The 21610-nt window shown below is 42.1% G+C and overlaps 1 protein-coding gene across 16 annotated transcripts in view; it reads right to left on the bottom strand.

The window, feature by feature from the left end:
- ppp1r9a (protein phosphatase 1, regulatory subunit 9A) overlaps positions 1 to 21610 on the bottom strand; it is a 472949-nt gene that overhangs the window by 155932 nt on the left and 295407 nt on the right. For all 16 annotated transcript variants that reach the window (XR_015078433.1, XM_085988318.1, XM_085988314.1 and 13 more), the window contains 4 exons: positions 20320 to 20373; positions 8378 to 8607; positions 8184 to 8280; positions 1028 to 1220 (listed from right to left, as the gene is read on the bottom strand). Coding sequence is in view for 15 of the 16 variants with exons in the window: in XM_085988318.1 (XP_085844444.1) it covers positions 1028 to 1220; positions 8184 to 8280; positions 8378 to 8607; positions 20320 to 20373 (574 nt within the window). In the remaining variant the exon portion in view is untranslated. The remainder of the gene's footprint in view (positions 1 to 1027; positions 1221 to 8183; positions 8281 to 8377; positions 8608 to 20319; positions 20374 to 21610) is intronic.

Genomic DNA, 21610 nt, shown 5'->3' with positions numbered 1-21610 from the left:
GTTTTACATATTAAACATAATGAAAGAAAAAAAGACGTGAATTTATATAACACCTTTCATGGCCTCAGGACGTCCCAAAGCACCTTCCAGCCAATGTAGTACTTTTGAAGTGAAGTCACTGTTGTAATGTAGGCGGGCTCAGCAGGCCAATTAAGGGCCACCCGGCAACAGGTTACGTCACAGATTGATATTTCATCTGTCAAGACCTTTTGACAGATGAAATATCAGCGTTTCACAGCTGTTTGAAGCTGTCAAACACTGACACTCTGTACACAAAGTTAATTCCTTCCTCTCAGGCTGATTTAGAGATCTCTCTGGAACAGAAAGCTGAATGCTGCAATTTTTGACAGATCGCAGCCATTCTGCTTTCTGTGCTGGTGAGATGAGGGACTCCCGAGACCTGAAGGAAGGAAGCCTGCATTAGTAAGTAAAGGTAAGTAAAACTTATTTAAACACTTTAAACACACTTACCTCTGCACTCATGCACCCATCACTCACCTGAACACCGGACATCTCGACCCCTCCAAGTCCTTCAGCCCGATGGCCCGCCTCGCTAACTTGGCGTGGTTTGGAGCCATCGGGAATCCCACATTTCACCAATGAAAACAGGGATTAGGCTAAAAACTGCCTGTTAACAGGCAGTTAATTGGCACTAATCCCCTTCCCGCCTCGGGGAGGCGGGTCCCAGCTCGGGTCGGGTACCTTTGAAACTGGCAAGGAGGCGGGTTGGGGCGGGATGGGTTCGTGCCCCCCGATTTCGGGATTTTAACCCCCCACACGCCTCCAATCCCGCTTCCACGGCCCAATGAAAATCCTGCCCATTGAGTTCTCAAAAAAGAACATTTTATGTTTCTATATTTTACTTAATCTTCAGGCTTTCACTGAGAAGCTGAAAATTCTCTATTTTAGATACACTTTCACGTCTATTAGTGAATTCTCAATAATAAATATTCCAACCAGTTTCCGTCAAGTCAGACTAAGCAGGATTAAAATACGCACGAATCCTTTAATTATCAGATCTTCCCACCTTCAATTGAACTGTCACGGTGATACTTCTGCATTTTTGTCAAGCTATCAATAGCTTTAAGTGGAGGCTCTCTCTTTGTATCTAAAAGCGATGTTTTCCTTTCCTGCTCCTCTCCAAAGATGTTGTTATTGTTGTTCACTTGAGTCCCATTGGTCCTAGTTAATTTTTGAAGCTCGACCTTCAGTTCTGTAATCTAGAAAGAGAGAATTTTTATCTAGGGTGTAACAGATAGAATTAGCATAAACAAATTAGGTTAATTCGTCCAACCTATTAAATAAGGAAGTGAGAGTCTTATTATAACATTAACATCCTTTTACAAGACATTAGATAGCTTAGGGAAATAATAAACTGTTATAGCCTACGGGTTTCCCGGAGCTCCTGCTGAATCTAGCGTCATGACCTCATTTAACTTTTTGGACTCCGTTTCTTGGCTGGCTGTTGGGCAGGAAGGCCTGCGGCACCAGGCTGCAGCTAGGAAGCAGAGAGGAGAAATGGAGAGATCGTGGGGTACATGAGGGGGTAGGGGCCATAGATATGTTGCAGGGAGGGTCCTATCGTGTGGGGTGGGAAACGGGTTGCTTCTCCTGGCCCTCAAGCAGTGCTGTAAAAGGTACTTATCTGTTGGATGTGGCTTTTTTCACCTCCCTTCAGTTGCCAGGTTTCCCGAGCCCTGGGAAACCCGGCCCACAGCCATTAAATTTAAAAGACAGCTAAAATTTGAGCCATGCAGCTTCATTAAAATATTTATATTAGGAACCCGCCTCTGGAGAGCAAGTTAGTTGCCCACCCACCAAACCCACCGCCATTAAAGCTAGAAGTCAGCGCATTAGAGGCAGGCGTCCCATTTTTGAATTTTTTACCCCCCATCCTGTTTGGGGGGGGGAGTGCAAGAATTTCCCCCGTAGAATCTTACAGCACAGGAGGTCATCATTTGGTCCATCATGCTTGTGCCGGCTTTTTGAAAGAGCTATCCAATTAGTTATACTCCCCCGCTCTTTCCCCATAGCCCTGCAAATTCTTCCTTTTTAAGAATATATCCAATTCCTTTTTGAAAGTTACTATTGAATCTGCTTCCACCAACCTTTCAGGCAGTGCATTCCAGATCACAACAACTCGCTGTGTAAAAAAAATTCTCATCTCCCCTCTGGTTCTTTTGCCAATTATCTTAAATCTGTATCCTCTGGCTACCGACCCACCTGCCAGTGGAAACAATTTCTCCTTATTTAATCTATCAAAATCCCTCAGAATTTTGAACACCTCTATTAAATCTCCCCATGAACCCTCTCTGTTCTAAAGAGAATAATCCCAGCTTCAGTCCCTCACCCCTGGTATAATTCTGGTAAATCTCCTCTGCACCCTCTTCAACGCCTTAATATCCTTCCTAAAACATGGAATTAAGGAAGGTACATGGTGACCAGGATAAAAAGTATCTAACATAGAATAGTTACAGCACAGATGGAGGCCATTCGGCCTGTTGAGCCCATGCCGGCTCTCTGCAAGTCTCCTTCAGGTACTTATCCAATTCCCTTTTGAAAACCACAGTTGAATCTGCTTCCACCACCCTCTCAGGCAGTGAATTCCAGACCCTAACCACTCGCTGCGTAAAAACGTTTTTCTCCATGTCGCCTTTGATTCTTCTGCTAATCACCTTCAATCTGTGTCCTCTGGTTTTCGACCCTTCTGCCAATGGGAACAATTTCTCTCTATATACTCTGTCTAGACCCCTCATGATTTTGAACACCTCTATCAAATCTCCTCTCAACCTTCTCTGCTCTAAGGAGAGCAACCCCAGCTTCTCCAGTCTATCCACGTAACTGAAGTCCCTCATTCTGCACCCTCTCTAAGGCCTTCACATCCTTCCTAAAGTGTGGTGCCCAGAATTGGACACAATATTCCAGTTGAGGTCGGACTAGTGTTTTATAAAGGTTCATCCTAACTTCCTTGCTTTTGTACTCTAGGGGCTGGATTTTCATTGCGGAGTCGGGTAGGAGGCGGGACTACAACTTTCGGGATTGTAGTCCCGCCTCCATCGAGATGCGGCCAATCCACGCGATTTTAACTTGATTGACCTTGTTGAGCCCGCTGGGGGCCAATTAAGGGCCACCCGACAACAGGTGACGTCACAGACTGAAATTTCATCTGTCAAGAGATTTTGACAGATGAAATATCAGCGTTTCACAGCTGTTTGAAGCTGTCAAACACCGACAGTCTTACTTCTAACCTGAGTCCTTCTCCACAGACTCAGTTAGAAATCTCTCCGGCACAGAAAGCTGCAGGCTGTCACTTTTGACAGTTCACAGCCATTCTGCTTTCTGTGCCGGTGAGATGACGGACTCCCGGGGCCTAAAGGAAGGAAGGCTGAAAAGGTAATTTACACTTCTTTATTCACTTTAGACACACCAAACACACTTACCTTTGCACTCATGCACACATCACTCACCTGAACACCGACATCTCGACCCCTCCAAGTCCTTCAACCCGACGGCCCGACTCCTCTAACTTGGCGTGGTTTGGAGCCGTCGGGAATCCCACACTTCAACCTTAAAAATAGGGATTAGGCTAAAAACTGCCTGTTAACTGGCAGTTAATTGGCACTAATCCCTTCCCACCTCGGGTAGGCGGGTCCCCGCCTCCTTTGAAACTGGCATGGAGGCGGGACAGTGTCGGGACCCCCGATTTCAGGATTTTACTCCCCCACACACCTCCAATCCCGACTCCACGGCACAATGAAAATCCTGCCCTATGCCTCTACTTATGAAGCCCAGGATCCCATAAGCTTTTTTAACCGCTTTCTCAAGCTGCCCTGCCATCTTCAACGATTTGTGCACATATATCCCCAACTCTCTCTGCTCATGCACCCCCTTTAGAATGGTACCCTTTAGTTTATAATGCCACTCCTCGTTCTTCCTATCAAAATGTATCACTTCGCACTTTTCTGCGTTAAATTTCATCTGCCACGTGTCTGCCCATTCCACCAGCCTGAATATGTCCTCTTGAAGTCCATCACTATCCTTCTCACTGTTCAGTATACTTCCAAGTTTTGTGTCATCTGCAAATTTTGAAATTGTGCCCTGTACACCCAAGTCCAAGTCATTGATATATATCAAGAAAAGCAGTGGTCCTATTACTGACCCCGGGGAACATGACTGTGCACCTTCCTCCAGTGTGCAAAACAACCCTTCACCACTACTCTCTGTTTCCTGTCACTTAGCCAGTTTCGTATCCATGCTGTCACTGTCCCTTTTATTTCATGGGCTTCAACTTTGCTGGCAAGCCTATTATGTGGCACTTTATCAAATGCTCTTTGGAAATCTATGTACACCACATTAACCGCATTGCCCTCGTCAATCCTCTCGGTTACCTCATCAAAAAACTCAATCAAGTTAGTATTTGTTACAATCTTTATTCAACTACATCTATATGACACAGGATGTAATAGTGTGGGAAAAAGAAATACTTGCATTTATATAACGCCTTTCACGACCACCGGACATCTCAAAGCGCTTTACAGCCAATGAAGTACTTATGGAGTGTAGTCACTGTTGTAATGTAGGAAACACGGCAGCCAATTTGCGCACAGCAAACTCCCACAAACAGCAATGTGATTATGACCAAATAATCTGTTTTTGTTATGTTGATTGAGGGATAAATATTGGCCAGGACATCGGGGATAACTCCCCTGCTCTTCTTCAAAATAGTGCCATGGGATCTTTTACATCAACTTGAGAGAGCAGAGGGCCTTGGTTTAACTTCTCATCCAAAAGACAGCACCTCCGACATAGCAGCGCTCCCTCAGCACTGCACTGGAGTGTCAGCCTAGATTTTTGTGCTCAAGTCCCTGGAGTGGGACTTGAACCCCTCTACCTTCCGACTCAGAGGCAAGAGTGCTACCCATTGAGCCACAGCTGACACCGGAAGAGTAAAACTAATAAAACAAATGAAATCTGTAAAACATGATTTATTAATTACTAGGAAATGTTAAACAGTAAAAGCCAGGTTTCCATTCTTTAATGTTGACATTAAATCTATTTCAATCCAGAGAAGAAAATCTACTGAAATTTTTTTTTTTTTTTTTTGCACCCAAGCATCAGCTTCAGGCACTCTGAGATTAGGTACACTATTGGTTAGATACAAGGCAGCGCTCGCTCTAAACTGACCCAACAATGTACCTCAGGAAAGTATCCCACTACAGCAGTGTGATGTTTATTACCACTACAGCAACTTTTGTTCCTTCTTTCAGTGAGGCAGCTAATTTAGTGTTAAATCATGTTTACTTTTGAACTGGGGATTTATGCCTAATTGGAACTGGAACAAAAATGCACAAACTCATGGACCTCTCCAGCTTTTAGAGAGGAAACTTTCATCTCTGGCCCTAGAGGTGAATGATAATGTTCTAAACTTACTTATCCCAGTTCTTATTACATCTACTTAAAATTTCATTAACCTTTGGAAAAAAGTTGGAAACATCAGTGTTTGTCTAATGCTGATTTGCTCATTTAATACTTTTTAAGTGCAGTCTAACAGCCTCTTTGATGTCAAGGAATTAAAAGCACACACATAACTTATTTTTAATGACTACAATTTCATAGTTAAAATAAATCAAAACCATATTCATCACACTCAACAAAAATGAAATCTTTAGCATGTCCAAAATTAGATACAGGACAATTTAAGTGACCTGAAGATAGGAGAGCACTTGGGAAATGCTGGCCATATCCTAATTATGTTCACATTGAAAACAAATAAAGAAAAAGAGGAGTCCAAGATAAAAGTGTTGGACTGGTAATCAGCTGATTTCAACGCTATGAAAGGGGCCCTAGTACAGATGAATTGGTTGGAAAAAATGTTAAGATTAAACAGCAGTGGGAAATACTTAAATATGAGATGGACAAGGTATAGGTAAATGCCCACTAGGAGAAAGGTGGCACATTAAAAGCAGGGATTTCATGAATAAATAGAAAGGTTACTGCAGAAATAAGATTTAAGAAGAAGGCACATGATCAATACGGGAGATAACACAGAAAAAAAGTAGAGAAATATAAACGGTTTCGAGAGTGAGAAAAAAATTAGGAAGGTGAAGGGGGGGTATGAAAGAATACTGCCAGTCAACAAAGGAAAATAACAAGGGTTTGTATGCAGACATAAGGGGCAGGATTTTCAATCAGGAGTCAGGACTACAACTTTCGGGGTTGTAGTCCAGCCTCCATCGAGATGCGGCCAAGCCACGCGATTTTGACTTGATTGACCTTGTTGAGCCCGCCCAGCAGGCTCAGCAGGACAATTAAGGGCCACCCGGCAACAGGTGACTGAAATTTTATCTGTCGAGAGGTTTTGACGGATGAAATATCAGTGTTTGAAAGCTGTTTGAAGCTGTCAAACACTGACAGTCTTACTTCTAACCTGAATCCTTCTCCACAGCCTCAGTTAGAAATCTCTCCTGCACAGTAAGCCGAAAGCCGTCACTTTTGACAGTTCGCAGCCATTCTGCTTTCTGTGCCGGTGAGATGAGGGACTCCTGGGACCTAAAGGAAGGAAGGCTGAAAAGGTCATTTAAACTTCTTTAATCACTTTAGACACACCAAACACACTTACCTTTGCACTCATGCACATATCACTCACCTGAACACCGACATCTCGACCCCTCCAAGTCCTCTAACTTGGCGTGGTTTGGAGCCGTCGGGAATCCCACACTTCAACCTTAAAGATAGGGATTAGGCTAATAACTACCTGTTAACAGGCAGTTAATTGGCACTAATCCCTTCCCGCCTCGGGTAGGCGGGTCCCAGTGCAGGGCGGGTACCCGCGTCCTTTGAAACTGGCATGGAGGCGGGTTTGGGTGCGGTTTGATTTCGGGATTTTAACCCCCCACACTCCTCCAATCCCAACTCCACGGCCCAATGAAAATCCTGCCCAAGATGTAAAGGGATAAGTAAAGAAAGGGTGAGCTTGCGTAGAGGTGAAGGTGGTTATCTTGTACTTGAGCGTGAGAGAATGGCAGAGATGCTTAAGTGTTTTTCCACAGTTTTTACGAAGGAAGGTGAATGTCAGACTGTAGCACTACCTGTGAGATGTGAAATAGTAACAACTGGAGATAAACGATCAAAAGGACATTATAGTAAGAAGCTAATACAATTAAAAATAGAAAAGTCCCCAGGCTGAAATGGGATGAATTCCAAAATACTGAAGGAGGCTGGGACACTAATCAAAATTTTCCAAAAAAAACTTTGGAAATGGATATTGGGCCAAAGGACTGGAGGGTGGCAATCTTCAACAAAAGGATAAAAGTATAAGCCAGGAAATGAAAGAAAAATTAGTCTTAACTATCAGCAAATCTCCCTGCTATTCCACTCACTCTTGTGCTGGGCACACCCAAAATGCCTGATCTGAACTCGCCTGGATTTATGGGTTCAGATCATTAGTATGTCCCCCAGCACAGCCCATCCTGCCAGGGACCTGCACCCAGAATCGGGGTGGAAAGCCAGCTGCTGCTGCATCCCTTAGAAGCTTGCAACAGTGATCATGGCTGCTGACTGTAGGATCTTCTGGCTGCTGTGCAAGAACAGAGGGCCTATAGTCTAGAGAATCCAATGAGTGCCTGTGGGGGGAAAATTACACTTACCTTTTTAGGTCTCTTTGGCCTTGCTGCTTGCCCCATTAAGACTCTCCGGTCAGAGGGGCCCAGGTGCAAGAGATATCAACAGCTTTTTTGAGGAATCATTCGAAATGGGTGCCCGTTAGATCTTCCGAAAGAAAAATAAAGCAGGAGGTACGATTAGCCCCCCGCCCTCATTTCCATGCATTTACGAGTCCTGAAGCTATTGAATGCACAGGCACTTTGCTCCTCTTAGGGCAGCCCCAAAAATGTCAGGGCAATATAAAGGAAGTAGATCACCAGGGTTAAAGGGCTCAGGCTCTTTTCCTCTCTTTTGAGCTGGGAACTAATTTTCCTAAGGTACATAGGAGAGGAATTTTGGGGGTTTAGAGTCCACAATACAGGGTACATTTAGTGAATACTTAGAAGTGCTGTAAAATCTATGATTAAAAATTCATGGTACATACCAAAATCTAACAGCAAATTTTTGATTTTGTTGAATTGTTTCTAGGAGAATTTTTTTAAATTGCTAGTTTGAGAAATTAACTCTGTGGGACTTCTTACCCTGCTCTGAAGCTTCTGAACTTCTGCTGCATGTATTTTTTCAACTTCTTCAAATTTCCTTTTTTCAGCATCTTGATGCTTAACAAATTCTATTTCCCTGAAAAATACAAGTTTCCATAAAGTTTTCAGGTTCAGCAAGTTGCTCTCTCAGCTTTCTGTTCATAAGACTGCATTTTTAAAATTTAATTTCTCACTTCTGTTGGTAATCTTTAATGAGTTTCTTCGCTTTGTTGTATTTTTTCTCTAAGGCCTGGTACTGGCTCTGGGTCTCTTTCAAATGTTCATTGACAGTATGACACAGGGTCTGTGCCTCAATCCAGTAGCTTTCCAGTTTCAACATCCTTTCTTTGTTCTCATCAATGTTCTGCTGGAGTTGTGTTTTTTCCAGTTCCCACTGAACCTTCTCATTCTCTGCTAATTGGAGCTGGGAAGAATAGGCAAATAGTTTCAACAAAAGAACAGAACTTAACTTATCAAAGTCATTCATAAATGTTATTTCCCATCTGGAATTATAAGAAAATTTATCTTTTTTTAAATGTCCAAATTTGATGAGATTGACATAAAGGCAGAAGATCTCCTAGCATGCAGCTCAGGAACAGCATAGGTAGAGACCTGGGAGTAGGTCAACCGCACCCCCCCTCAGTTGTAGGTGTTTAGTTGGGGTGTTTTTAAAGGGACACAAGATGTAAGGAAAAATTAGAAGGTAACATACCACTTAACACAGTTAATGACAATTAAAATAGTGAAATTTTTCACCAATATGAAACATTTTATTAAAATATTTCTCTGGTCAAAATATGTACTCAAACAAGAGAAAATTAGCTAAAAACTAATCCCACTGTCCTGGTTTCTCCCCAGAACCTTGTATCTACCTCTGCTTCAAATAATTATCCACTTTCTCTTTAAAAAAAAAGCAATGATTATGTGTCAACTAGTAAAGTATTCCATGCTCCAAGAACTTTCTGTGTAATCAAATTTCTCACGCGTTTCCTCACTTTCTTGGTGACTATTTTGAATTTATGCAAATTAGTGGCAGTTTTTTTCTGCAAGTCCATGCCCACGAGGAACTGGGTTGAGAACAGCCAAACTTAATTTCATATAGGGTCCTTGAAGTGAGTTAAAGAGAGAAGATCTTCACATCAGTCTGGGTTAGACTTCAATACAGATCCCAGAAGTGAAATAACAGTTTGCTAATCCCTTGTGCCACCCAGTCCCTCCATAATGTATAACTATAAGTAGCTAGGTACAAACTATGTGGTAAACCAAATGATCTGTACCTTTAAAAGGTATACATAGGATTATATAGGATATACAGCACAGAAACAGACCATTCGGCCCAACCAGTCCATGCTAACATTTATGCACCACTCGATCCTCCTCCCGTCTTTCCTCATCTAACTATCAGTAAAACCCTCTATTCCCTTCTCCCTCATATGCTTATCTAGCCTCCCCTTAAATGCATCTATACTATTCGCTTCAACCACTCCCTGTGGTGGCGAGTTCCACATTCTCACCACTCTTTGGGTAAAGAAGTTTCTTCTGAATTCCCTATTGGATTTCTTGGTGACCATCTTATATTGATGGCCTCTAGTTATGCTCTTCCCCACAAGTGGAAACTTTCTCTCTTTATCCACTCTATCAAAACCTTTCATAATTTTTAAAGACCTCTATTAGGTCACCCCTCAGCCTTCTTTTTTCAAGAGAAAAGAGACCCAGCCTGTTCATCCTTTCCTGATATGTATACCCTCGCATTTCTGCTATCATCCTCGTAAATCTCTGCACCCTCCCCAGTGCCTCTATATCCTTTTTATAATATGGTGACCAGAACTATACGCAGTACTCCAAGTGTGGTCTAACCAAGGTTCGATACAGGTTTAGCATAACTTCCCTACTTTTCAATTCTATACCTCTAGAAATAAACCCTAGTGCTTGGTTTGCTTTTTAAAAAAAATGTATTGCTAACCTGATTCGCAACTTTTAGTGATTTGTGTATTTGTACTCTGAGATCCCCTTGTTCCTCTCCCCCACCTAGACTTGCACCCTCCAAGTGATAAGTGCCCTCCCTGTTCTTCCTACCAAAATGTAATACCTCACATTTATCTGTGTTGAACTTCTTTGCCAATTATATGCCCATTCTGCAAGTTTATTCATGTCCTCCTGTAATTTGTTGCAGTCCTTCTCAGTATTGATTACCCCCCCCCAAATTTGGTGTCATCCGCAAATTTAGAAATTGTGTTTTTGATTCCAAAGTCTAAATTGTTAATGTAAATTGTGAACAGCAGTGGTCCCAGCACTGATCCTTGTGGAACACCACTACCCACCTTCTGGCGCTGTGAATAGCTACCCTTTACTCCTACTCTCTGCTTTCTGTCCTGAAGCCAGCCAGCAATCCATTCTGCTACTTGTCTCCTGACTCTGCATTCTCTGACCTTATTCATCAGTCTATTATGGGGTACCTTATCGAAGGCCTTTTGAAAATCCAGATAAATTACATCTACTGCATTACCATTGTCTACTCTCTCCGTTACCTCTTCAAAAAATTCAGTAAGGTTGGTCAAGCAAAACTTTCCCTTTTGAAATCCATGCTAATTATTCATGGTTTCTAGATATTCTTCTATTTTCTCCTTTAGTAGGGATTCCATTATTTTTCCTACCACCGATGTTAAGCTGACTGGTCTATAATTCCCTGGACATGTTCTATCCCCCTTCTTAAATACTGGTATTAAGTTAGATATCCGTCAGTCCTCTGACACTACAGCTTTTTCTAACGGATTATTAAATATGCGTAGTAATGCCTCTGCTATCTCGTCCCTAAATTCTTTTAAAATGAGTGGATGCAACCCATCCAGACCAGGGGTTTTATCCTCTTTGAGTTTGATTAGTTTATTTAATATATCCCCTTTTTTATTTTAAATGCACTTATCTCATTACTAATCTCATCATCCAATGTCATGTCCACCTGTTCTATCTCCCTGGTAAATATTGAAGCAAAATAATTATTTAATATTTCTGCCATCTCTCTATTGTTACCTGTGGTAATATCCTGTCTATCCCGTAATGGCCCTATTCCCATCCTAACCTTCCTTTTTTTAAAAAAAATTGATGTGCCTGTAAAATATATTATTTTGTTTTATGCTCCTTGATAATTTAATTTCATAGTTCCTCTTTGCCTCCCTAATTGTTGTTTTGCCTTTTCTCCTAATCTTTTCGTATTCTCTTATCATGCACTCCCCTGCTGTCTATGTATTTAATGCATGCCTCTTTCCTTACCCTCAATTGTTCCCTTATGGCTTTATTCATCAATGGAGTCTCATTATTGTTTAGTTTGTTCTTTCCTTTCAGCGGAATATATTTTTCCTGCACTCCGTTGAACACCGTTTTAAAAGTTTCCCATTGCTGTTCCACATCGTTGTTTGAAAATATTGTTGCCCATTTTTTCCCCAAGTTCTATTCTCAGCCCCTCAAAATCAGCTTTTCTCCAATCTATTAGTCTGGTTTTCGTCATACTTATGTCCTTCTCAATTATCATCTTAAAAGCGTATTATAATGTGGTCACTATTGCCTAGATATTCCCCTACTTTTACTTCTCTTATCTGCTCTGGTTCATTCCCCATTACTAGATCCAATAGCGAATCCTCCCTTGTTGGGCTTTTTACATATTGGGTTAGAAAAGAGTCCTGTACACATTGTTGGAACTCCATTCCCTTATCCCCTTTACCTACCTCTTCTGTCCAATTAATATCGGGGTAGTTGAAATCCCCCCTGATTATTATTCTATGTTCTTTACTCATTTCCCTAATTTGTCTGCATATTTCTTCCTCCAACTTTTTTAATTCTATCCCTCTAGAAATAAACCCTAGTGTTTGGTTTTCTTTTTTATGGACTTGTTAACCTGTGTCGCTACTTTTAGTGATTTGTGTATTTGTACTCTGAGATCCCTTTGCTCTTCTACCCCATTTAGATTTGTATTTTCCAAGTAATATGTGACCCCCCTATTTTTCTTACCAAAATGTAATACCTCATATTTATCTGTGTTGAAATTAATTTGCCAATTATATGCCCATGCTGCAAGTGTATTCATGTCTTCTTGTTGCAGTCCTCCTTAGTGTTGATTATCGCTCCCAATTTGATGTCGTACGCAAACTTAGAAATTGTGTTTTTGATTCCAAAGTCTAAATCGTTAATGTAAATTGTGAACAACAGTGGTCCCAGCTGGAAGACTGCGTCCCATCTTCTGCCACTGTGAATAGCTACCCTTTACCCTTATTCTCTGCTTTCTGTCTTGAAGCTAGCTAGCTATCCATTCTGCTACTTGTCCCGACTCCGCATTCTCTAACCTTATTTATTAGTCTATTATGTGGTACCTTATTGAAGGCCTTTGGAAAATCTAGATAAATTACATCTACTGCATTACCGTTGGCTTCTCTATCTGTTACCTCTTCAAAAAATTCAATTAGGTTGGTCAAGCAAGACTTTCCTTTTTGAAATCCATGTTGACTATTCAGTGTTACATTTTTGGTTTCTAGATGTTCTTCTATTTTCTCCTTCAGTAGGGATTTCATTATTTTTCCTACCACCGATGTTAAGCCGACTGGTCTATAGTTCCCTGGACATGTTCTATCTCCCTTCTTAAATACAGGCATTATGTTAGCTATCCACCAGTTCGCTGAAACTACACCTTTTTCTAACAAATTATTACATATCTGTAGTGAAGCCTCTGCTATTTCTTCCCTAAATTCTTATAAAATGCACAATGTAATTCCGGACCAGGGGTTTTATCTTCTTGGAGTTGGATTAGTTTGTTTAATATTTCTCATCTTTTTATTTTAAATGCAGTTATCTCATTTCTAATCTCATCATCCGATGTAATGTCCACCTGTTCTGTTTCCTTAGTAAATACTGAAGCAATGTAATTATTTAATATTTCTGCCATCTCTCTATCGCTGCCTGTGATATTATCTTGTCCATCCCTTCATGGCCCTATTCCCATCCCGAATTTACTTTTTTTTTTATTTATGCGCCTGTAAAATATTTTACCTTTTTTTCAATGTTGTTTGATAATTTAATTTCATACTTCCTCTTTGCCTTTCTAATTGTTTTTTTTCACTTCTCTCCTAATCTCTTCATATTCTCCCTTGTCATGCTCTCCCCTGCTGTCCATGTACTTAGTGTATGCCTCTTTCCTTATACTCAATGTTTCCCTTATGTCTTTATTCATCCATGGTGTTGCATTAGTGTTTAGCTTGTTCTTGTTTTTTAGTTGAATATATCTTGCCTGGACTCTGTTAAACACTGTTTTAAATGTTTCCCACTGCTGTTCTACATCATTGTTTGCCAATATTGTTGTCCATTTTATTTTCCCAAGTTCTATTCTCAGCCCCGCAAAATCGGCTTTTCTCCAATCTATTACCCTGGTCTTAGTCATGCTCATGTCCTTCTCAATTATGATCTTAAAGCATATTATATTATGGTCACTATTGCCTGGATGTTCCCGTACTTTTATTTCTTTTATCTGCTATGGTGCATTCCCATTACTAGGTCCAATATCGAATCCTCCCTTGTTGGGCTTCTTACATATTGGGTTAGAAACAAGTCCTGTACACATTGTAGGAACTCCATACCCTTATCCCCTTTACCTACCTCTTCTGGCCAATTAATATCGGGGTAGTTGAAATCTCTCATGAGTATTATTCTATGTTTTTACTAATTTCCTTCATTTGTTTGCATGTTACTTCCTCTACCTCCCTTCCACTATTAGGTGGTCTGTAGACTACCCCTACAAGTGTGATTGATCCTTAATTATCTTTTATCTCTATCCACATGGGCACTCCTATTTACATCAACGTAAAATGTATTTCATTATTAATAATCCATATAATCCTGACAGTCAACTACACACAAAAAAATCTATTTTATTTACTTAGGTAACTCAAATGAACAATTTTGCATTTATTGCTGCAATACTGAAAAGACAAACAGACAACAATAACATCTTGCATTTAAATGTAGAAAAATATTCACAGGATGCTTCACAGAGTCATCATAAAGAAAAAATGGATGTTAAAGAAGCAGATATTAGGAGAAGTGGTCAGAATCTTAAAAGAAGAGAGGGACCTGGAGATGTGGAGGGCTTTAGGTGAGGAGACGGAGGGACTTGAACATAAGAGGGGGAATTTTCCCAGCCCTGGGGAGGCGGGACTGCCGGGAAAATGGCAGAAACTGGGAGCGGGTACCGAACCCGCTCCCAACCCTCCTCCATGCCATCTTCGCAGGAGGCGGGTCCCCAACTCGCGCAGGGACCTGTCTCTGAGGCGGGAAGGGGATTAGAACCAATTAACTGTTTGTTAACAGGCAGTTAAGAGGCATATCCCCACTTTAGCCCTGAAAGTGCGGGGTTCCCGACAGCTGCGAACCTCGCCAGGGTCAGCGAGACGAGCAGTGGGTCTGAAGGGGTGAGAGGGATCGAAAAGTCCGCTGTAGAGGTAAGTGATGGTGTAAGTGTGGAGAGGTAAGTATGAGAGGTGAATGTAAAGTGTTGGAAAAAGTTTCCTTACCTTTATTTCTTTCTGCAGGCTTCAACCCTTGGGGATCCGGAGGTAACTCATCTCAACGGCAGAGATGACAGAATGGCTGCTGCATTCTCAGGTGCAGCAGCCATCTGATTTCTGCTGAGGAAAGAGGTTTTGGTGAGCCTCCTGTGCAAGGGCTCACCTTAGGACAGAAATGGTCAGTGTTTGACAGCTTCTCAAAGCTGTCAAACGCTGACAATTCATTTGTCAAAAAATTGACAGATGAAACGTCATACGCTGACGTCCTCTGTCACTGGCTTTCCCTTAATTGGCCGGCTAAGCCCGCAGGGCTGGCTTAACAAGGTCAATCAAGGGAAAATAGCGTGGATTGGCCAGACGGCATGGGGGCAGGACCGAAACCCGAAAACCAGCAGTCCCGCCCCCAACACCCCGCCATTGACAAAATCCAGCCCAAGGATGAGAAAATGGATGTTAACGAAGCAGATATTAGGAGAAGTGGTCAGAATCTTAGTCAAAGACGTGGGATTTAAGCAAAGTCATAAAAGAAGAGAGGGAGCTGGAGATGTGGAGGGCTTTAGTAAGGAAACGGAGGGACTTGAACACAAGGATGAAAGATTTAAATTTCAGGCATTGGGGATCCAAGAGTCAGGGAGGACAGGTGTGATGAATGAGCAGGACTTAGTTACAGGCTGCAGAGTTTTGGATCAGCTGAAGTTTTCGGAGGGGGGAGAATGGGTGATCCATTAGGGGAGTATTGGGGTAATCGAGTCTCAAAACAAAAAAAGGTTTCAGCAACAGATGGGCTGAGGTAGGGGCAAAGGCAAGTGATGATACAGGCATGGTAATAGGCAGTCTTTGACAGAGGATGCGGAGTCAAAAATTCAGCTCAGGGGTCTGGATCAGTCTGAGACAGTGGTCAGGCAGGTGGTAGGGTCAGTAGTGAGATGACAGAGGTTGTGGTTGAGAGTGAAAACAATGACCCCGATATTTACATGGAGGGAGCCGGGGGGGGGGGGGAGGGGCGCGGGGAGAAAAGAGAAATGCAGAAATCCCGGGGACGTGGAGGTCCTATCGAATTTAATGGCAGGACATCGTCACCATTTCCTTCCTCCATTTTCTGCCCGGGAAAGACCAGGGATTGGGTGATCAACCAATCGCGCAGCAGGCCAGAGATCGGTAGTTGGTGGGGCCAGCTGGAGATGGGGGTTTGGAGGGGTGGTCGGTTTAAAGGTGCTGGGGGGGCGGGATAGGGAACCCACAAGGAGTGCTCTAAAAAGCACTTAGCTGCTGGGGCCAACTGCTCCTGTCACCATTTCGCTGCCGAGTTTCCCGAGCCTTGGGAAACCTGGCCAGCAGCTGTTAAATTTAAAGCAGGCTCCCAACTGCATTGTGAGAGACTGATTTAAATGTTATAATGAAATGTCACGCCTCTCCAAGATGGACCACACGCATGCCACAATACCCGCTGCCGTAAAAATGGCGGCAGGCGCATGGGGACTGGTTCCCTGATTTTTAGTTTTTACCCCCCCCCCAACCTTCTGTTGTTCGTCATGGTGGGTTAATATTGACCCCAATGGTTTTCCTCTTCCTAATGTTCAGCAGGGGGGAAATTGCAACTCTGAAGAATGTAAGAACATAAGAATTAGGAGCAGGAGTAGGCCGTAAGGCCCCTCGAGCCTGCTCCACCTGGAATAAGATCATGGCTGATCTTCAACCTCAACTCCACTTTCCAGGCCGATCTCCATATCCCTTGATTCCCCTAGAGTCCATGAATCTATCTATCTATCTCAGCCTTGAATATACTCAACGATTCCGCATCCACAGCCCTCTGGGGTAGGGAATTCCAAAGATTCACAACCCTCTGAGTGAAGAAATTCCTCCTCATCTCAGTCTTAAATGATCCACCCCTTATCCTGAGACTATGCCCCCTAGTTCTAGACTCTCCAGCCAGGGGAAACAACCTCTCAGCATCTACCCTGTCAATCCCCCTCAGAATCTTATATGTTTCAATGAGATCACCTCTCATTCTTCTAAAATCTAGAGAGTATAGGCCCAATCTACTCAATCTCTCCTCATCCCAGGAATCAATCTAGTGAAACTTCATTGCACTGCCTCCAAGGCATGGATATCCTTCCTCAGATGAGGAGACCAAAGCTGTGCACAGTACTCCAGGTGTGGTCTCACCAAAGCCCTGTACAATTGTACCAAGACTTCCTTACTCTTGTACTCCAACCCCCTTGCAATAAAGGCCAACATGCCATTTGCCTTCCTGATTGCTTGCTGTACCTGCATGCTAACTTTGTTTCCTGTACGAGGACACCTAAATCTCTCTGACCGCCAACATTTAATAGTTTCTCACCATTTAAAAAATATTCTGTTTTTCCATTCTTCCTACCGAAGTAAATAACCTCACATTTCCCCTCATTATACTCTATCTGCCACCTTATTGCACACTCACTCAACCCTGTCTATATCCCATTGCAGGCTCTTTGCGCCCTCCTCACAGCTTACTTTTCCACGTAGCCTTGTATCGTCAGCAAACTTGGATACATTGCACTCGGTCCCTTCATCTAAGTCATTAATATAGATTGTAAATAGCAGAGGCCCAAGCACTGATCCTTGCGGCACCCCACTAGTTACAGCCTGCCAACTTGAAAATGACCCGTTTATCCCTACTCTTTTTTCTGTCTGTTATTCAATCCTCTATCAATGCTATTATATTACCCTCAGCCCCATGAGCCCTTATCTTGCGTAACAACCTTTTATGTGGCACCTTATCAAATGCCTTTTGGAAATCCAAATATATTACATCCACTGGTTCCCCTTTATCTACCCTGCTTGTTACATCAGGCTGGATAATGGAGGAGAGGCATTGGAAGAGGATGGGTGTGGTCAACCCTGTTAATGGCTGCGGAGAGGTTGAGGAGTACGAGGCGTGTGTTATTCTTGACTTTGGTTAGGGCTGTTTCGGTGATGATTGAGGGGTGAGTACCCAACAGGTACGATTCAAACAGGGAGTTGAGGGATAGATAGCCACAGATCAGGGAGGTGACAACATGTTCAGGACTTGGGAGAGAAAAGGGAAGTTTGGGATGAAGTAATAGTTTACAAGGACATAGCGGTCGAGATGGGTTTTTTTTTGAAGATGTGATGATGGCAGTTTGGAAAGGGAGAGGGACATTGCTTATGGAATGGGACTAATATAGACAGAAGGCGACAGTCCTGTGCCTATATGCCAAGGATGAATTCGTTGACAGAGTCAAACATTTGCCGTTACATATTTTCTTGACCAACACCGAGATCACAAAAAGATGGTTTACCGCAGAAGATACACATTACACAGCTCAACCCTCCAGATGTCTCACTTCTTTCTCACATAGCTATGAATTTACCACATTTATACTGTTTATAGCTGCACTACTCCATAGGCATCTGCACTGGTCTGATAAATGGCAAGTAACATTCGTGCCACACAAGTGCCGGGCAATGACTATCTCCAACAAGCAAGAGTCTAATCACTGTCCCTTGACGTTCAACTGCATTACCATCGCCGAATCCACCACCATCAACATCCTGGGGGTCACCATTGACCAGAAACTTAACTGGACCAGCCACATAAATAATGTGGCAACAAGAGCAGGTCAGAGGCTGGGTATTCTGCAGCAAGTGTCTCACTTCCTGACTCCCCAAAGCCTTTCCACCATCTACAAGGCACAAGTAAGGAGTGTGATGGAATACTCTCCACTTGCCTGGATGAGTGCAGCTCCAACAACACTCAAGAAGCTCGACGCCATCCAGGACAAAGCAGCCCTCTTGATTGGCACAAAATCCACCACCTTAAACATTCACTCCCTCCACCACTGGCGCTCTGTGGCTGCAGTGTGTCCCGTCTACAAGATGCACTGCAGCAACTCACCAAGGCTTCTTCGACAGCACCCCTACCACCCAGAAGGACAAGAGCAGCAGGCGTATGGGAACACCATGACTTGCAAGTTCCCCTCCAAGTTACACACCATCCTGACTTAGAAATATATCACCGTTCCTTCATCGTCGCTGGGTCAAAATCCTGGAACTCCCTCCCTAATAGCACTATGGGAGTACCTTCACCACACGGACTGCAGCGGTTCAAGAAGGCAGCTCACCACTACCTTCTGAAGGGCAGTTAGGGATGGGCAATAAATGCTGGCCTTGCCAGTGACGCCCCCATCCCAGGAACGAAAAAACAAAAATTCCATAAACCTTTACCCACTTTTGGTACCAGTCCCTGTCAGGATGTCCCTAGGCCTGCTAAATATGTTTAGGCTAGCAAGGCATAAAAAAGGAATAAAGGCTGCGAAATTCCCCCTCTTAGCGCTGGCATTTAAGGCTGGTTTCGGCAAAAAATGGCGACTGCCTCGGTTCCAGCCACTTCCAGCATGGGCCTCAGCAGTCGCCATTTTGGGTAGGTCGGTACGCGGCCATTGCCTGCATTCACCTTAAGAATGCAAATGAGGTAGATCGTGACATCAATCAGCGTGCAACACTGATTTGAACTACGACCTGCTATTTTGGATGTTGCCGCTCGACTGCAAGCCCTCTCCAAAGCACGCACAGCTGAACGTGTGTTTGTTAGGACTGAGCAGAAGACGTTTCGGGCACTTTCCACTCAGGTTTTTAGGTTCCTCAGCGGCTTAACCAGTGAATCTTGAAAGGACCACTGGAGGCCGCCACCAAAAAGGCAAGTATTTTCTTTTAAACTTACCTTCATGTGGAGCCGGGAGAAGCAGAAATGTTGCTCTAGCCTCCACAGCATTACTCCGGGCAGCTGCCTAGTCTCCTGCCGTTGTCATCTCCCCACACCAGGACATACCAAAGGGCTGCTGCCGGCAAGGCACCTGGCAAAAATTGGTCCTCTTCAAACCGTTGAGCTGCTTCTGGAAGCCCGATTGGTGTTCACAGCTCACCAGAAATATGCTAAATAGGCTTGAGGCCCAATTTTGGTCAAGCCTGGGGCCTCCGGCTTCTGTGACCATTATGCATCTGGAAAAGGGCCGATTTGGACTTCGAAGCCCAATGTTGCAATTAGTACAGGGGCATAGAAAGATACAGGGTGAGAAAAGACCACTTTGGACAATATAGTCAGCTATAGAGTTCAAAAAAGAACCCTGACTGCACTTTGAATAATAATCAATTTTAATTTCAAATAAGTAAATTAATTTTAAGTAATTAACAGGCAGATTGAATGGAACACCCTTTCACATGAATGCACCCTTACAAAGAAAAAGGATGTTTAGATCAATTTTTTTTTTTTTAAACACACATTTAAATGAGAACCATAAAAGTTTCTTACTATGTTTCTCAAAAATGGAGACTATTTATAGATTATTCACCATTTATTTACAAAAATTTTTTATCTGTTGAACTATTAGAAACGGATCCTTTGCATTCTGCTCTTCAGTCTTGTTTGCTTCACTTTTTAAAAATTAAAATACTGAATTGACCAAGTTATTTAATTAGGTGTCTACTCAGAAAAATAAGGATAAAAATACAGTTTGATGCCCACTGTGCCCTAAAGTGGAGAAAAATGTATTCAAGATATCAGAATAATTTATTTCATAGCACCTTACCTTAGTTTTCAGTTTCTGAATTTCAGCTTCAGTAACAGAATGCTTAATCTGTAGCTAGATGGACCAAAAAAAATTGGTCAGACAATTCTGCAAAGTTTAAACAGCCTCTCACAAAAATGCCTTATTCAACAGTTAAAGCCATTCTCACACTACTACAGTGCAGTATGTTATAAATTCAAGAGTGCCACCTCTGTGATGATTTACAATGCCAGTCTTATTAAAGCCATACTATTCCTAATGTTTCCCTCTCCTAGACATTCTCCTTTAAAATCTGTTAAATTAGGAGTATGAATAGCTATGTTTATGTCAAAATTAGTGCTGTAGCACTATTAGGCCCTGATATTTTTCAGGTTGTAATGTTTTCCTCTAACAAATCTTGAACAGCCCCAACTACAAACACTGAGTCTACTCTCGCTGGTCTAAAAGCAGGTATCCAACGTATACAAAACGCTACACACATAATTTCCTAGAGTCATTCTGCAGTGAAGGAAATCAATTATTATACATAGAATTTATGAAATTACATTTTTTAAACTTAAAACTATTAAACAAAAATAAAGCTCACCTTTAAATGTAGAAGTCATCATTCTTCAAATAAAGGCTATACTCCACATACCATGGATAAAATCATGCAATAGAATAAAAAAACTAGAATGGTACCTAACAATGAGGATTTTTTTCATCCAAAACCAGTGTGACCTTCCTTTACCACATCCCTTAGAAATATGCCCTCAGGTTCAGTTAATATAACTGAAATAGGAATACCAGCATAACCTTCAGAGATGAAACCATTTAGTCTCATTTACCTTATGTTGGAAACTATTTTACTCCTAGGACTTTATTAATTTTAAATTCAAACAGCTCCTTAGCACAAGCTGGCAATCACTTAATTAGTAATCAATAGAATTGGTGGAAGCAGATTCAATAATTACTTTCAAAAGGAAATTGAATAAATACTTGAAAGGGAAAAAATTGCAAGTATAATTCTAGAAGTATAATTAAAACATTATAACAAATTAAAACAAATCCCTATTGCTAATAGTTTCAGTTGAATATGTCAATAAACAGTCACTTTGAACTATTGGCCAAGTGCTAAACGTAAGAGCTCCCCAACACTGAAATGGAGACTACAATTACAATAGAATTTTATAATCTTTTAAAAAAACTTAATAAATTCAAAATCTCCGAAGCAAAAACTCATAACAACTAAATAGTTGAAATAATCTAAATGCCAAAACTTTAGAACATTTATACATGAAGTCATGTCGAAGTCTGTGCATATATGAACACC

Source organism: Somniosus microcephalus, chromosome 5 (genome assembly GCF_052327205.1).
Source record: "Somniosus microcephalus isolate GS21.2 chromosome 5, FLI_Smic_1.0, whole genome shotgun sequence".
Taxonomy (NCBI): Eukaryota; Metazoa; Chordata; class Chondrichthyes; order Squaliformes; family Somniosidae; genus Somniosus; species Somniosus microcephalus.
The sequence above is the reverse complement of the archived record's forward strand: the minus strand, read 5'-3'. Positions and strand labels throughout refer to the sequence as shown.